Source organism: Salmo trutta, chromosome 4, assembly GCF_901001165.1.
Source record: "Salmo trutta chromosome 4, fSalTru1.1, whole genome shotgun sequence".
Taxonomy (NCBI): Eukaryota; Metazoa; Chordata; class Actinopteri; order Salmoniformes; family Salmonidae; genus Salmo; species Salmo trutta.
The window spans coordinates 70,144,820-70,162,530 of record NC_042960.1 but is presented as its reverse complement, the minus strand read 5'-3'; the positions used below and the strand labels follow the sequence as shown (position 1 = coordinate 70,162,530).

Genomic DNA, 17,711 nt, shown 5'->3' with positions numbered 1-17,711 from the left:
TATCTCTTAGAATACCAATCATCAGGGGTCATGTTCGTTACCGTAACAAAAACCTCTTGCAAAGGAAAGCTAAAATGAGTGTTTGCTATTGGATAACTCCAGGTAGTCCCTTCCCGTTTCAGTCCGTTTTCTTCCATTTGGTACCAAATGAACACTACCCAGCAGTACTAAAGAGAGCCTATGTCTCATCTTCCAGAGCCTACTCCTTCCACGTGAGTGCGGACGGCCAGATGCAGCCGGTGCCGTTCCCTCCGGACGCCTTGATAGGCCCGGGGATCCCCCGGCACGCCCGTCAGATCAACACGCTGAGCCACGGCGAGGTGGTGTGTGCCGTCACTATCTCCAATCCAACCAGACACGTCTACACAGGAGGGAAGGGCTGTGTCAAGATCTGGGATATCAGCCAGCCTGGCAGCAAGAGTCCTGTCTCTCAACTAGACTGTCTGGTGAGGACAATATTATACTATATAATACTATGTAATATCTAGGATATCAGCCAGCCGGGCAGCAAGAGTCCTGTCTCTCAACTAGACTGTCTGGTGAGGACAATATTATACTGTATAATACTATGGAATATCTAGGATATCAGCCAGCCAGTCAACAAGAGTCCTGTCTCTACACTAGACTGTCTGGTGAGGACAATATTATACTATATAATACTATGTAATATCTAGGATATCAGCCAGTCAACAAGAGTCCTGTCTCTACACTAGACTGTCTGGTGAGGACAATATTATACTATATAATACTATGTAATATGTAGGATATCAGCCAGTCAACAAGAGTCCTGTCTCTCAACTAGACTGTCTGGTGAGGACAATATTATACTATATAATACTATGTAATATCTAGGATATCAGCCAGCCGGGCAGCAAGAGTCCTGTCTCTCAACTAGACTGTCTGGTGAGGACAATATTATACTATATAATACTATGTAATATGTAGGATATCAGCCAGCCAGTCAACAAGAGTCCTGTCTCTCAACTAGACTGTCTGGTGAGGACAATATTATACTATATAATACTATGTAATATCTAGGATATCAGCCAGCCGGGCAGCAAGAGTCCTGTCTCTCCACTAGACTGTCTGGTGAGGACAATATTATACTATATAATACTATGTAATATCTAGGATATCAGCCAGCCGGGCAGCAAGAGTCCTGTCTCTCCACTAGACTGTCTGGTGAGGACAATATTATACTATATAATACTATGTAATATCTAGGATATCAGCCAGCCGGGCAGCAAGAGTCCTGTCTCTCCACTAGACTGTCTGGTGAGGACAATATTATACTGTATAATACTATGTAATATCTAGGATATTAGCCAGCCGGGCAGCAAGAGTCCTGTCTCTCCACTAGACTGTCTGGTGAGGACAATATTATACTGTATAATACTATGTAATATCTAGGATATCAGCCAGCCGGGCAGCAAGAGTCCTGTCTCTCCACTAGACTGTCTGGTGAGGACAATATTATACTGTATAATACTATGTAATATCTAGGATATCAGCCAGCCGGGCAGCAAGAGTCCTGTCTCTCCACTAGACTGTCTGGTGAGGACAATATTATACTATATAATACTATGTAATATCTAGGATATCAGCCAGCCGGGCAGCAAGAGTCCTGTCTCTCCACTAGACTGTCTGGTGAGGACAATATTATACTATATAATACTATGGAATATCTAGGATATCAGCCAGCCGGGCAGCAAGAGTCCTGTCTCTCAACTAGACTGTCTGGTGAGGACAATATTATACTATATAATACTATGTAATATCTAGGATATCAGCCAGCCGGGCAGCAAGAGTCCTGTCTCTCCACTAGACTGTCTGGTGAGGACAATATTATACTATATAATACTATGGAATATCTAGGATATCAGCCAGCCGGGCAGCAAGAGTCCTGTCTCTCAACTAGACTGTCTGGTGAGGACAATATTATACTATATAATACTATGGAATATCTAGGATATCAGCCAGCCGGGCAGCAAGAGTCCTGTCTCTCCACTAGACTGTCTGGTGAGGACAATATTATACTATATAATACTATGTAATATCTAGGATATCAGCCTGCCGGGCAGCAAGAGTCCTGTCTCTCCACTAGACTGTCTGGTGAGGACAATATTATACTATATAATACTATGGAATATCTAGGATATCAGCCAGCCGGGCAGCAAGAGTCCTGTCTCTCAACTAGACTGTCTGGTGAGGACAATATTATACTATATAATACTATGTAATATCTAGGATATCAGCCAGCCGGGCAGCAAGAGTCCTGTCTCTCCACTAGACTGTCTGGTGAGGACAATATTATACTATATAATACTATGGAATATCTAGGATATCAGCCAGCCGGTCAGCAAGAGTCCTGTCTCTCAACTAGACTGTCTGGTGAGGACAATATTATACTATATAATACTATGGAATATCTAGGATATCAGCCAGCCGGGCAGCAAGAGTCCTGTCTCTCCACTAGACTGTCTGGTGAGGACAATATTATACTGTATAATACTATGGAATATCTAGGATATCAGCCAGCCTGGCAGCAAGAGTCCTGTCTCTACACTAGACTGTCTGGTGAGGACAATATTATACTGTATAATACTATGTAATATCTAGGATATCAGCCAGCCGGGCAGCAAGAGTCCTGTCTCTCCACTAGACTGTCTGGTGAGGACAACAGCTGTTGTTTCTACTATTTCACTTGTTTACTTTGATCTAAGGAATTTTTGTTGGTGTATGTGATCCCTGAGTGGGAATTGAACCCTTGACCTTGACACGGCTAGTGCCACACCTTAATAACCAACCAAACAGTACCACTTATCTCTGCTACAGTCTAGATGTGTTTACATACGATGGTAGGAATAAAATGAATGTTCCTTCAGAACCTCAGGCCTGATCCCTTGAGCTGCTCAGTGTTGTGTATCGATTTGTCTGTTTCCCCTCTGTCTACCAGAACAGGGATAACTACATCCGTTCCTGTAAGCTGCTCCCTGACGGTCGTACCCTCATCGTAGGAGGAGAAGCCAGTACTTTAACCATCTGGGATCTAGCCTCCCAGACGCCTCGTATCAAGGCTGAGCTGACGTCTTCCGCCCCTGCTTGCTACGCCCTCGCCATCTCCCCAGACGCCAAGGTCTGTTTCTCCTGTTGCAGCGATGGGAACATCGCCGTCTGGGACCTGCACAACCAGACTCTCGTCAGGTAGGAGAAGATGGAATGGCTGGGGTTGTGTATGTGGCTTCTACTGATATTTGGGACTTTCTGAGCACATCAAATCAACGTTTATTGGTCGCATACACAGACTTGCAGACGATGTCGCAGGTGCAGCTTAATGTTTGTGTTTCTAGCTCCAACAGTGCAGTAATAATACCCAGCAATAAAAACAATACGCACATAATCCAGATTTGTATTTTTGTTATAAGTTATTTAGGATAAGCCATGACTAGAATACAGTATATGCAGTTGAAGTCGGAAGTTTACATACACTTGGGTTAGAGTCATTAAAACTAGTTTTTCAACCACTCCACAAATTTCTTGTTGTCAGACTATAGTTTTGGCAAGTCGGTTAGGACATCTACTTTGTGCATGACACAAGTAATTTTTCCAACAATTGTTTGCATACAGATTATTTCACTTATAATTCACTGTATCACAATTCTAGTGGGTCAGAAGTTTACATACACTAAGTTGACTGTGCCTTTAAAAAGCTTGGAAAATTATGTCATGGCTTTAGAAGCTTCTGATAGGCTAGTTGACGTCATTTGAGTCGATTGGATGTGTACCTGTGGATGTATTTCAAGGCCTACCTTCAAACTCAGTGCCTCTTTGCTTGACATCATGTGAAAATCAAAAGAAATCAGCCAAGACCTCAGAAACAAATTTGTAGACCTCCACAAGTCTGGTTCATCCTTGGGGGCAATTTCCAAATCAATCCCAGAACAACAGCAAATGACCTTGTGAAGATGCTGGAGGAAACAGGTAAAAAAGTATCTATATCCACAATAAAACAAGTCCTATATCGACAAAACCTGAAAGGTCGCTCAGCAAGGAAGAAGCCACTGCTCCAAAACCACCATAAAAAAGCCAGACTACGGTTTGCAACTGCACATGGGGACAAAGATTGTACTTTTTGGAGAAATGTCCTCTATTCTGATGAAACAAAAATAGAACTGTTTGGCCATAAGGACCATCGTTATGTTTAGAGGAAAAAGGGAGGCTTGCAAGCCGAAGAACACCATCCCAGGTGTGAAGCACGGGGGTGGCAGCATCATGTTGTGGGGGTGCTTTGTTGCAGGAGGGACTGGTTCACTTAACAAAATAGATGGCATCATGAGGCAGGGTGAACAGGCCGTGGCTGAGGTCCTTGATGATCTTCTAGATGGTAGAGGGGTGAACAGGCAGTGGCTCGGGTGGCTGAGGTCCTTGATGATCTTCTAGATGGTAGAGGGGTTAACAGGCAGTGGCTCGGGTGGCTGAGGTCCTTGATGATCTTCTAGATGGTAGAGGGGTGAACAGGCCGTGGCTCGGGTGGCTGAGGTCCTTGATGATCTTCTTGGCCTTCTTGTGACACCGGGTGGTGTAGATGTCCTGGAGGGGAGGCAGTGTGGCCCCGGTGATGCGTTGGGCTGACCGCACCACCCTTCGGGGCGCCCTGTGGTTGTGGATGGTGCAATTACCGTACCAGGCAGTGATACAGCCCGAGAGGATGATCTCAATGGTGCATCTGTAGAAGTTCATGAGTGTCTTAGGGACCGAATTTCTTCAGCCTCCTGACATTGAAGAGGTGCTGTTGCATCTTCCGTCTGGACGGACCATTTCAGGTTGTCAGTGACGCCGAGGAACTTGAAGCTTTTCACCCTCTGTGCCCTTGTGGATAGGGGGGGTGCTCCCTCTGCTGTTTCCTGAAGTCCACGATCATCTTCTTTGTTTTGTTGAAGTTGTGTGAGAAGTTATTTTCCTGGCACCACTCCGCCAGGGCCCTCACCTCCTTCCTGTAGGCTGTCTCTTCATTGTTGGTAATTAGGCCTTACCACTGTTGTGTCGTCTGCAAACTTGATGATTGAGTTGAATACGTGCATGACCACGCAGTCATGGGTGAACAGGGAGTACAGGAGGGGGCTGAGCATGCACCCCTGTGGGGCCCCCATGTTGAGGATCAGTGTGTCGGACGTGTTGTTGTTGCCTACCTTCACCACTTTGGGTCGGCCCATCAGTAAGTCCAGGACCCAGTTGCATAGGGAGGTGTTCAGACCCAGGTCCCTGAGCTTAGTGATGAGCTTCGAGGGCACTATGGTGTTGAAGGCTGAGCTGTAGTCGATGAACAGCATTCTATACATGGGTATTTCTCTTGTCCAGGTGGGATAGGGCAGAGTTGTGTCGATTGCGTCGTCCGTGGATTTGTGATATGGGAATTGCGGTGTGTTTAGGGTGACAGGTAAAGTGGAGGTGATATGATCCTTAACTATCCTCTCAAAGCACTTCATGATGACAGTGGTGAGTGCTACGGGGCAATAGTCATTTAGTTCAGTTACCTTTTGCTTTCTTGGGTACAGGAACAATGGTGGCCTTATTGAAGCATGTGGGGACAACAGACTGGGATAGGGAGAGATTGAATATATCCGTAAACACTCCAGCCAGCTGGTCTGCACATGCCCCGAGGATGCGGCCTGGGATGCTGTCTGGGCCGGCAGCCTTGCGACGGTTAACATGCTTAATGAATTACTTACATTGGCCATGGAGAATAAAAGCACACATTCCTTGTGAGCGTTCAGGCCCGCTTTGGCGGCTTGATGTTTTCCTCGAAGCAAAGAAGAAAAAGAAAGGCTCATCCGGGAGTGAGGTGTCGGTGTCCGCGACATGGCTTGCTTTCCCTTTATAATCTGTGAATGTCTGGAGTCCCTCCCTCATACGTCTGAGCCGTTAAATTGCGACTCTACTTTCTCTTTGTACTGTCGTATTGCCTTACGGAGGTCATAGCGCGTCTGTTTGTAAACGTCCCTGTTCCAAGTCACCTTGCCACGGTCAAATGCAGTGGTTTGCGCTTTCAGTTTTGCGTGAAAGCTGCCGTCTATCCGCCGTTACTGGTTTGGATAAGTTTTAATCATCACTGTAAGAACAACATCTTGGTCCCGGAAGGGAGAGTAGCAATGATTCAGGGTCAGTGTTGCCGTGTAGCACAAGAGATGTATTGATACAATTTTGTTATCGTTTACCTCAGATTTCCTTTATTAAAGTCCCAAGCTACAGTAAATGCGGCCTCACAATATGCAGTTTCCACTTTGCACAAACAGTTCCTTCGGAAAGTATTCGGACCCCTTGACTTTTTTACGTTAGTCTTATTCTAAAATGTATTTAAAAAATATATATATCCTCAATACCCTATAATGACAAAGCAAAAACTTTTTAGATTTTTTTTGCAAATGTATAAAAATTAAAAACGGATATCTTATTTACATAAGTATTCAGACCCTTTGCTATGAGACTTGAAATTGAGCTCAGGTGCATCCTGTTTCCATTGATCATCCTTGAGATGCTTCTACAGCTTGATTGGAGTCCACCTGTGGTAAATTCAATTGATTGGACATTATTTGGAAAGGCACACACCTGTCTATATAAGGTCCCACAGTTGACAGTGCATGTCAGAACAAAAACCCAAGCCATGACGTCAAAGGAATTGCCCGTAGAGCTCCGAGACAGGATTGTGTCGAGGCACAGATCTGGGGAAGGGTACCAAAAAAATTATGCAGCATTGAAGGTCCCCAAGAACACAGTGGCCTCCATCATTCTTAAATGGAAGAAGTTTGGAACCACCAAGACTCTTCATAGAGTTGGCCGCCCGGCCAAACTGAGCAATCGGGGGAGAAGGGCCTTGGTCAGGGAGGTGACCAAGAACCCAATGTTCACTCTGACAGAGCTCTAGAGTTCCTCTGTGGAGATACGAGAACCTTTCAGAAGGACAACCATCTCTGCAGCACTCCACCGATCAAGACTTTATGGTTGAGTGGTCAGACGGAAGCAACACCTCAGTAAAAGGCACATGACAGCTCACTTGGAGTTTGCCATAAGGCACCTAAAGGGTCCCAGACTATGAGAAAAAAGATTATCTGATCTGATGAAAACAAGATTGAAATCTTTGTTCTGAATGCCAAGCGTCACGTCTGGAGGAAACCTGACACCATCCCTATAGTAAAGCATGGTGGTGGCAGCATCATGCTGTGGGGATGTTTTTCAGCGGCAAGGACTGGGAGACTAATCAGGATCGAGGCAAAGATGAACAGAGCACAGAGAGATCCTTGATGAAAACCTGCTCCAGAGCGCTCCGGACCTCAGACTGGGGTGAAGGTTCACCTTCCAACAGGACAACGACCCTAAGCACACAGCCAAGACAACGCAGGAGTGGCTTCGGGACAAGTTTCTGAATGTTCTTGAGTAGCCCAGCCAATGCCCGATCAAACATCTCTGGAGAGACCTGAAAATAGCATGTTTACAGTCCCTGTCTCTCTGGAAGGAGATCCTCGCCCTGAGCTTGTGTACTTTATTGTCCAGGGACTGAATGTAGTGAGTAGTATACTCTGCAGCGGTGCACACTACCTGAGTCTGACTAGGGCCCCACTCCTACCTCTTCTCTGGCGTCTGTGTTTTGGTGCAGCTCCCAGGCTGAGTAGAGCTGCTTCGGGAGATCCTCGCCCTGAGCTTGTGTACTTTATTGTTCGGGAAGTTCAGGCAAAGGATCCAGGTCAGGGAAGTGTAATTTCTGGTGTGTGACCTCCGATCTAATATCCAACAGTTATTTCCAGGTGTAGGTAATAATACAAGAAACGTTCTGAGCAAATATTGTCTAAAAACAAAAATACTGCAAAGTTTGCTAAGAGCTAGAAACAGGGTGACCGGGGTCTGTCGGGCGCCATCTTGTCCCACCATGTGGTTTGTAAGAAGGTGTAGATTGTAAGGACATTTTTGTTGACTACCTGTGGTCTTGTATGTTTGGTATTTTGTATGGCTTTCATGGTGGTTTATTAGACAATCTGTGATTTTAAGGCAGAGGTTTGTAAGGACATTATGAGACTACCTGTGGTTTTATGGTAGTGGTTTGTAAGGACATTATGAGACTACCTGTGGTTTTATGGTAGGGGTTTGTAAGGACATTATGAGACTACCTGTGGTTTTATGGTAGGGGTTTGTAATGACATTATTAGACTACCAGTGGGTTTATGGTAGGGGTTTAGGACATTATTAGACTACCAGTGGGTTTATGGTAGGGGTTTAGGACATTATTAGACTACCAGTGGGTTTATGGTAGGGGTTTAGGACATTATTAGACTACCAGTGGGTTTATGGTAGGGGTTTAGGACATTATTAGACTGTCAGTGGGTTTATGGTAGGGGTTTAGGACATTATTAGACTACCAGTGGGTTTATGGTAGGGGTTTAGGATATTATTAGACTACCAGTGGGTTTATGGTAGGGGTTTAGGACATTATTAGACTACCAGTGGGTTTATGGTAGGGGTTTAGGATATTTTTAGACTACCAGTGGGTTTATGGTAGGGGTTTAGGACATTATTAGACTACCAGTGGGTTTATGGTAGGGGTTTAGGACATTATTAGACTACCAGTGGGTTTATGGTAGGGGTTTAGGACATTATTAGACTACCAGTGGGTTTATGGTAGGGGTTTAGGATATTTTTAGACTACCAGTGGGTTTATGGTAGGGGTTTAGGACATTATTAGACTACCAGTGGGTTTATGGTAGGGGTTTAGGACATTATTAGACTACCAGTGGTTGTGTCGGTGTCGTGGCTCTACAGGTGTTAAGTGGTAAAGACATGGTTTCAAAGGATACATTATCTGTACATACATGGTTTATAAGAACTTACTTTGTAAAAAAAAATGTTTCAAAAACGTTCTGTTTTCTCACAGGCAGTTCCAGGGCCATACGGACGGGGCTAGCTGTATAGATATCTCTCATGATGGGACCAAGCTGTGGACAGGAGGTCTGGACAACACGGTACGTTCCTGGGACCTGAGAGAGGGACGACAACTACAGCAGCACGACTTCACCTCACAGGTATGCTCTCTCACACACACACACACACACACACACACACACACAGGTATGCTCTCTCTCTCACACACACACACACACAGGTATGCTCTCACACACACACACACCGGTATCAAAATCCCAGTTGCTATCTACTGCCGTTGTGCCCTTGAGTAAGGCATATAACCCCCAAAACCAGGGCCCTACAGTGTGACCATTTTACTTGCATATACGTCTCTAAATATTTTTACTCTGCGAGCTGGAATTTTAATTTAGGAGCAAAAATGAAGAATTCTAGCTTTATTAACTCAAATATTTTTCATTGTGCTCCTAAATGTCTTTGTGTGTTTCCACATTTTTCATCTTAGGCGCACACATGCTCCTTGTAAAAAAATAAATATATATATATATTTTTTATTGTTTAAAAAAAAAACTCTGCATATTGAATGTAGCTCAAGAGTCCAAATGTATTTTATAAAGACCAAATGGTAATCTGTCCCCCTCCAGATCTTCTCTCTAGGATACTGTCCGACTGGGGAATGGTTAGCTGTAGGGATGGAGAGCAGTAATGTAGAGGTCCTCCACCACACCAAACCTGACAAATACCAGCTACATCTCCATGAGAGCTGTGTCCTCTCCCTCAAGTTCGCTAACTGTGGTAAGAACACACACACACACACACACACACACACACACACACACACACACACACACCGCACACACCACACACACACACACACACACCGACTGCAGCTCAGGAAACACACACTACTGTACTGAGCTGACCTGGTTACATAGTGGCTGGTACCTTGCTGAAAAGGACAATGTAAGAGGAAATCTCTGCGTCAGTCCTGTGCGGTTGGGGATGACTTGACATGCTTAATGTGTTCTTACCCACCTAGATGCTTCTTATCTGCATTGTGAAGATTGATGTGGCTGTTCCTGTTTCCATGACTCCATGGCCTGATCTCTCCCTTTCTCCCTCACCCCCCTCTCTCTCTCCCTCTCCCCTCTCTCTGTCCTTCTCTCTCTCCTTCTCCCTCACCCCTCTCTCTCTCATTCTCCCTCACCCCCCTCTCTCTGTCCTTCTCCCTCTCTCTCTCCTTCTCCTTCACCCCTCTCTCTCCTTCTCCCTCACCCCTCTCTCTCCTTCTCCCTCTTCTCTCTCCTTCTCCCCCTCCCTCCCTCCCTCTCTCCCTCCCTCCTCTCTTTCCTCTCCCCTCTCTCTCCTTCTCCCTCTCTCTCTCCCTCTCCCCTCTCTCTCTCCTTCTCCCTCTCCCTCCCTCCCTCCCTCCCTCCCTCCCTCCCTCCCTCCCTCCCTCCCTCTCTCTCTCTCTCCTCTCCCCTCTCTCTCTCTCCTTCTCGACTCTCTCTCCTTCTCCCTCACCCCTCTCTCTCTCCTTCTCCTTCTCTCTCTCCTCCCTCTCCCCTCTCTCTATCCTTCTCCCCCTCCCTCCCTCCTCTCTTTCCTCTCCCCTCTCTCTCTCCTTCTCCCTCTCCCCTCTCTCTCTCCTTCTCCCCCTCCCTCCCTCCTCTCTTTCCTCTTCCCTCTCTCCTTCTCCCTCTCCCCCCTCTCTCTCTCCTTCTCCCTCCCTCCCTCCTCTCTTTCCTCTCCCCTCTCTCTCCTTCTCCCTCTCTCCCTCTCTTTCCTCTCTGCAGGTAAATGGTTTGTGTCTACAGGGAAGGACAATCTGCTGAACGCCTGGAGGACTCCATATGGAGCCAGTATATTCCAGGTATGTATACTGATCAATACACTAGAGCACGTGTGTGTGTGTGTGTGTGTGTGTGTGTGTGTGTGTGTGTGTGTGTGTGTGTGTGTGTGTGTGTGTGTGTGTGTGTGTGTGTGTGTGTGTGTGTGTGTGTGTGTGTGTGTGTGTGTGTGTGTGTGTGTGTGTGTGTGTGTGCTTTTGTTGGTATCAGGCCATATACAAACTGGTCAGGGCCCGGTTTCCCGATAGTGATGGAACTTCGTCTTCCTGTTGTTTTTAACGATGCATCTTTTGCTACAACGGCCAGAAGATGTAACATGAAACGCAGAGAGAACGGTCTCTTAAGTGCACTGCTTGGAGCACTGCTCTCAGATCAGCTTTCTGCATTCAAATCTGACCTTAACATCAGAATTATTTCACAATACTGACGATGGATCAGCTCCTAGAGAGATATTACCACCGACGGCTGCAAATATTGAGGAGGCTTAATTCTAATGTTTACTCAATTAAAACTTCACTAAATCACAGATTTTGGCAGATCATTGAACACACTTTAGGCTGCACATCATTAAATATACTGGGACATTACAAGTAGAAAATAGAGCTCGATTGATTAATTAGATGATTGAAATAGGCCCTATAGCTCTACTGTTTATATTTTAAGCATATTTTCATACGTCTCTTTGTTTTCTATCAATTGCAAAGACATTGGCAACTTTGTATATTTGTGGTCAACTTTGTTCTGAAGTTACCAGCTGTCACAGAGATGGATAAACCATGTGATTCTATTGTTTAGCCGAGATCTTCTGTGTATAAAGTGACGAGGGAGGGCAACAACAAAAGTCTGAGGCAGGCGTTAGGTTACGATGGTTTTGGGAAACGGCTCAAGAGATTTAACGATCTTCCTACGAATGTTCTGTTTGGTTCAAATTCACAGAGTAAAACACTCAACGGACATTTATGAAAGATTAACCAAGTTTAATTCTACCCAGAGGGTCGATACAGCTGCATTCAGACCAGTATATATACTCCAGTCCTCTATCACTCCTCAGATAATATAGTCTTACTTCTGGTGTAAAAACCAGTCTCTATCACTCCTTTATATACTATAGTCTTACTTCTGGTGTAGAAACCAGTCTCTATCACTCCTTTATATACTATAGTCTTACTTCTGATGTAAAAACCAGTCTCTATCACTCCTCAGATACTATAGTCTTACTTCTGGTGTAAAAAAACAGTCTCTATCACTCCTCAGATAATATAGTCTTACTTCTGGTGTAGAAAACCAGTCTCTATCACTCCTTTATATACTATAGTCTTACTTCTGGTGTAGAAAACCAGTCTCTATCACTCCTTTATATACTATGTTTATGAGTATAACAATGTTCCAAGTTTCTAACCCAGAATCTAACAGTTCTAAAGATGAATTTAGCCTTAAGACGCTTTTGGGAAACCCGGCCCTGGCCTTTTAATCAGCCGTCTTTTTTCCCAATGTAACCTTTTTACATGTATTTAAACACAAATAAGACTTGAGAGAGTGTGAAATAGGCCTAGGTAGCGGTCAAATCGATGTCACGAAATATAGCATTGTGGTCTGCTGTCCACTTTAAACGTTGGTTTGAGTGAAAGTGACTGAATATGTCGTATCTCCCCCCTGCAGTCGAAGGAGTCTTCGTCAGTCCTTAGCTGTGACATCTCAGCAGACGACAAGTACATCGTCACAGGCTCCGGGGACAAGAAGGCTACTGTCTACGAGGTAATCTACTAGAGACAGACACGCAGACGGACGGACAGATGGGATTATGGTGGAGTGGAGGACCTCACAAATGGGATTATGTTGGAGTGGTGGACCTCAGATGGGATTATGTTGGAGTGGAGGACCTCAGATGGGATTATGTTGGAGTGGAGGACCTCAGATGGGATTATGGTGGAGGGGAGGACCTCAGATGGGATTATGGTGGAGTGGAGGACCTCAGATGGGATTATGGTGGAGTGGAGGACCTCATATGGGATTATGGTGGAGTGGAGGACCTCAGATGGGATTATGGTGGAGTGGAGGACCTCAGATGGGATTATGGTGGAGTGGAGGACCTCAGATTGGATTATGGTGGAGTGGAGGACCTCAGATGGGATTATGGTGGAGTGGAGGACCTCAGATGGGATTATGGTGGAGTGGAGGACCTCAGATTGGATTATGGTGGAGTGGAGGACCTCAGATTGGATTATGTTGGAGTGGAGGACCTCAGATGGGATTATGTTGGAGTGAAGGACCTCAGATGGGATTATGGTGGAGTGGAGGACCTCAGATTGGATTATGGTGGAATGGAGGACCTCAGATGGGATTATGGTGGAGTGGAGGACTTCATCATGCTCAGGAACACTGGATTACTCATACCTCCCTCACAGAGACAGACATCCTGGATGTGATGTTGGCGTTCTGGTATCTGCTGGCCCACAGCCTCCTGGACTGGCTGTCTGGGATGCTTCGCTGACCTGGGTAGTAAGGGCCGGACTGGGGCTGAGTTTGGCCAAACTTGACCAGACTGGTATTGTGTCTCAGGTTCTGCCCATCCTCACTCGTTAGGACTAAGTAGTGGCAGTACACTAGTTGAGTGAGTTAAGGTAGCTCCAGAGGCACTAAGAGAAGAAGAAACATTTTGTTTTTCTATTTGTTTTTTGTTAAACGGTGGCACAGAGAGGATAGAGGAGAGAGGTTCAAGGTTCAGTGTGACTCAGCGTGAAGAAGCAGCCCTGTGTAAAGTCAAATGTACATAGTAGTTTAGCTAGTGTACATGACGGCAGAATAAAAGGCCTTTATATTCTGGTGTCCAGATCCACTCTCTCTGGTTCTGCCTGTGTGATGGTTCTCTCTGCATGTATTAGGGTTCCCGAGTGGCGCAGCGGTCTAAGGCACTGCATCTCAGTGCTAGAGGCGTCACTGCAGTCCCTGGTTCGAATCCAGGCTGCATCACATCTGGCCGTGATTGGGAGTCCCATATGGTGGCGCACAATTGGCCCAGCATCGTCCGAGTTTGGCCGGGGTAGGCCGTCATTGTAAATAAGAATTTGTTCTTAACTGACTTGCCTGGTTAAATAAAGGTGAAATAAAAAAATTTAAAAAAATGTTTTGTCCTCTCCTTGGATATCTCCCTCTCTCAGGGCGATGAATATCTTTATAAAAGGATTTCTATTTTCCTGTTTTCATCTTTGCTGCTGTTTCTTTTCCAGCGTGCCTGACCTTTTCCTGAAATGTAATTAGAATATTATCTATCCCCCCCCCGTAGAAAACGTCTTTTTTTTTTTTACTGGAGCACTGAACAAAACACGAGAGGAACACGTGAAACATCATGTCTAGTGGATTGTAGCATACAATACCCCTGTCTGTGACCAGGACCCTGTATAGAGTAGTAGAGACGGAACTGTTACCAGACCAAGACCCTGTATTGGACCAGCATCCTGTATAGACAGACACGGTGACCTCTCTGGATCATTGGAGTTAATTTGGTACAGTACAATGCCCCCCTCTTTGGACTCAGATTTTTGTGCACCTGTAACAGAGTAAATTATGGCCTTAAATTATAGTTTAGTGCTGCCAGTCCACAAGGGGGCGTAGCACCCCTCTTACATTCTTTGGTGAAACCCTGGAATTCATTTGGTACCATTCTATGGTCATGCGTTACTTATAAAACTGTTTTTATTCAGAAACATCAAATACTGTCATACCGTCAAAAATGAGAAATATACTGAACAAAAATATAAACGCAACATGCAAAAAAATTGTCAAAGATTTTACTGAGTTAACAGTTAATGTAAGGAAATCAGTTCAATTGAAAGAAATTAATTTGGCCCTAATCTTTGGATTTCACATGACTGGGCAGGGCTGCAGCCTTGGGTGGGCCTGGGAGGGCAAAAGCCGACCCACTGGGGAGCCAGGCCCAGCCAATCAAGATGTGTTTTTCCACACGGAAAGGCTTTATTACAGACAGAAATATTAACTATCCGGGTGGCTGGTCTCAGATGATCCCGCAGGTGAAGAAGCCGGATGTGGAGGTCCTGGACTGGCGTATTTACAAGTGGTCTGCGATTGTCAGGCCGTTTGGACGCACTGCCAAATTCTCTAAAACGAAATTTGTGGAGGCTTATGGTAGAGAAATGAACGTCCAGTTCCCTGGCAACAGCTCTGATGGACATTCCTGCAGTCAGCATTACAATTGCACACTCCCTCAAAACTTGAGACATCTGTGATATTGTGTTGAGACAAAACTGCATATTTTAGAGTGGCCATTTACTGTCCCCAGTAGAAGGTGCACCTGTATAATGATCATGCTGTTTAATCAGCTTCTTGATATGCCACACCTGTCAGGTGGATGGATTATCTTGGCAAAAAGAGAAAATGCTCACTAACAGGGATGTAAACAAATTTGTGCAAAACATTTTAAAGAAGTACCTTTTTTTTTGTGAGTTTGGAATATTTCTGGTATATTTTATTTCAGCTCATGAAACGTGGGACCAATACTTTACATGTTGCGTTTATATTTTTGTTGAGTATATATTGTGATATATATTTTGGTAATCTCACACAGCCCTGTTCATGGGGTGTATCCACTCTTCAGTATACTAACTGAACAGTATCTTCTCTCTCTGCATACAATCCTCAAATCATCCAACTGTAAAAACCTAGCTAATGTTTCTCCTATGGACTGTTAGTGACTGATAACACATGGGTTGTTACACCATCAGTCAGTTACCTACACTACAGTATGTAGGTGACAGGGCTAGATCAACACTGTTGGGGTATTGGCTCTGTATTGTCCAAGGCTGAATTTCAAACCGACCACTTGGCCCCTAAGCCTTTAATCGAGTGGCCACTTGCTGTTGTGTTCAATCACTCGAATCTGCAAGTGTTTTTGTCTTCACATTATTATGTAACTTTCCACTCGTTTCATGGACTGGATAGAAGGGGTGAGGGGTTACTACTCAACATTATGGACTGGATAGAAGGGGTGAGGGGTTACTCAACATTATAGACTGGATAGAAGGGGTGAGGGTTACTACTCAACATTATGGACTGGATAGAAGGGGTGAGGGTTACTACTCAACATTATGGACTGGATAGAAGGGGTGAGGGTTACTACTCAACATTATGGACTGGATAGAAGGGGTGAGGGGTTACTACTCAACATTATGGACTGGATAGAAGGGGTGAGGGGTTACTCAACATTATGGACTGGATAGAAGGGGTGAGGGGTTACTACTCAACATTATGGACTGGATAGAAGGGGTGAGGGGTTACTCAACATTATGGACTGGATAGAAGGGGTGAGGGTTACTACTCAACATTATGGACTGGATAGAAGGGGTGAGGGGTTACTCAACATTATGGACTGGATAGAAGGGGTGAGGGGTTACTACTCAACATTATGGACTGGATAGAAGGGGTGAGGGGTTACTACTCAACATTATGGACTGGATAGAAGGGGTGAGGGGTTACTCAACATTATGGACTGGATAGAAGGGGTGAGGGGTTACTACTCAACATTATGGACTGGATAGAAGGGGTGAGGGGTTACTCAACATTATGGACTGGATAGAAGGGGTGAGGGTTACTCAACATTATGGACTGGATAGAAGGGGTGAGGGTTACTACTCAACATTATGGACTGGATAGAAGGGGTGAGGGTTTCTCAACATTATGGACTGGATAGAAGGGGTGAGGGTTACTCAACATTATGGACTGGATAGAAGGGGTGAGGGGTTACTCAACATTATGGACTGGATAGAAGGGGTGAGGGGTTACTACTCAACATTATGGACTGGATAGAAGGGGTGAGGGGTTACTACTCAACATTATGGACTGGATAGAAGGGGTGAGGGTTACTACTCAACATTATGGACTGGATAGAAGGGGTGAGGGTTACTACTCAACATTATGGACTGGATAGAAGGGGTGAGGGGTTACTCAACATTATAGACTGGATAGAAGGGGTGAGGGTTACTACTCAACATTATGGACTGGATAGAAGGGGTGAGGGGTTACTCAACATTATGGACTGGATAGAAGGGGTGAGGGTTACTACTCAACATTATGGACTGGATAGAAGGGGTGAGGGGTTACTACTCAACATTATGGACTGGATAGAAGGGGTGAGGGGTTACTACTCAACATTATGGACTGGATAGAAGGGGTGAGGGGTTACTCAACATTATAGACTGGATAGAAGGGGTGAGGGGTTACTACTCAACATTATGGACTGGATAGAAGGGGTGAGGGGTTACTCAACATTATGGACTGGATAGAAGGGGTGAGGGGTTACTACTCAACATTATGGACTGGATAGAAGGGGTGAGGGTTACTCAACATTATGGACTGGATAGAAGGGGTGAGGGTTACTACTCAACATTATGGACTGGATAGAAGGGGTGAGGGTTACTACTCAACATTATGGACTGGATAGAAGGGGTGAGGGTTACTACTCAACATTATGGACTGGATAGAAGGGGTGAGGGGTTACTCAACATTATGGACTGGATAGAAGGGGTGAGGGTTACTCAACATTATGGACTGGATAGAAGGGGTGAGGGGTTACTCAACATTATGGACTGGATAGAAGGGGTGAGGGTTACTCAACATTATGGACTGGATAGAAGGGGTGAGGGGTTACTCAACATTATGGACTGGATAGAAGGGGTGAGGGGTTACTCAACATTATGGACTGGATAGAAGGGGTGAGGGGTTACTACTCAACATTATGGACTGGATAGAAGGGGTGAGGGTTACTACTCAACATTATGGACTGGATAGAAGGGGTGAGGGTTACTACTCAACATTATGGACTGGATAGAAGGGGTGAGGGGTTACTACTCAACATTATGGACTGGATAGAAGGGGTGAGGGTTACTCAACATTATGGACTGGATAGAAGGGGTGAGGGTTACTACTCAACATTATGGACTG

The 17,711-nt window shown here is 45.2% G+C and overlaps 1 protein-coding gene across 4 annotated transcripts in view; it reads left to right on the top strand.

The window, feature by feature from the left end:
- The window catches only part of LOC115192954 (transducin-like enhancer protein 3-B), a 94,058-nt gene extending 80,469 nt beyond the window's left edge, over nucleotides 1-13,589 (top strand). For all 4 annotated transcript variants that reach the window (XM_029751935.1, XM_029751936.1, XM_029751934.1 and 1 more), the window contains 6 exons: nucleotides 197-446; nucleotides 2,957-3,204; nucleotides 8,921-9,068; nucleotides 9,552-9,702; nucleotides 10,704-10,780; nucleotides 12,417-13,589. In XM_029751935.1, coding sequence (XP_029607795.1) covers nucleotides 197-446; nucleotides 2,957-3,204; nucleotides 8,921-9,068; nucleotides 9,552-9,702; nucleotides 10,704-10,780; nucleotides 12,417-12,524 — 982 coding nt within the window. In that variant the 3' untranslated portion in view covers nucleotides 12,525-13,589. The remainder of the gene's footprint in view (nucleotides 1-196; nucleotides 447-2,956; nucleotides 3,205-8,920; nucleotides 9,069-9,551; nucleotides 9,703-10,703; nucleotides 10,781-12,416) is intronic.
- The last annotated feature ends 4,122 nt before the right edge of the window (nucleotides 13,590-17,711 follow it).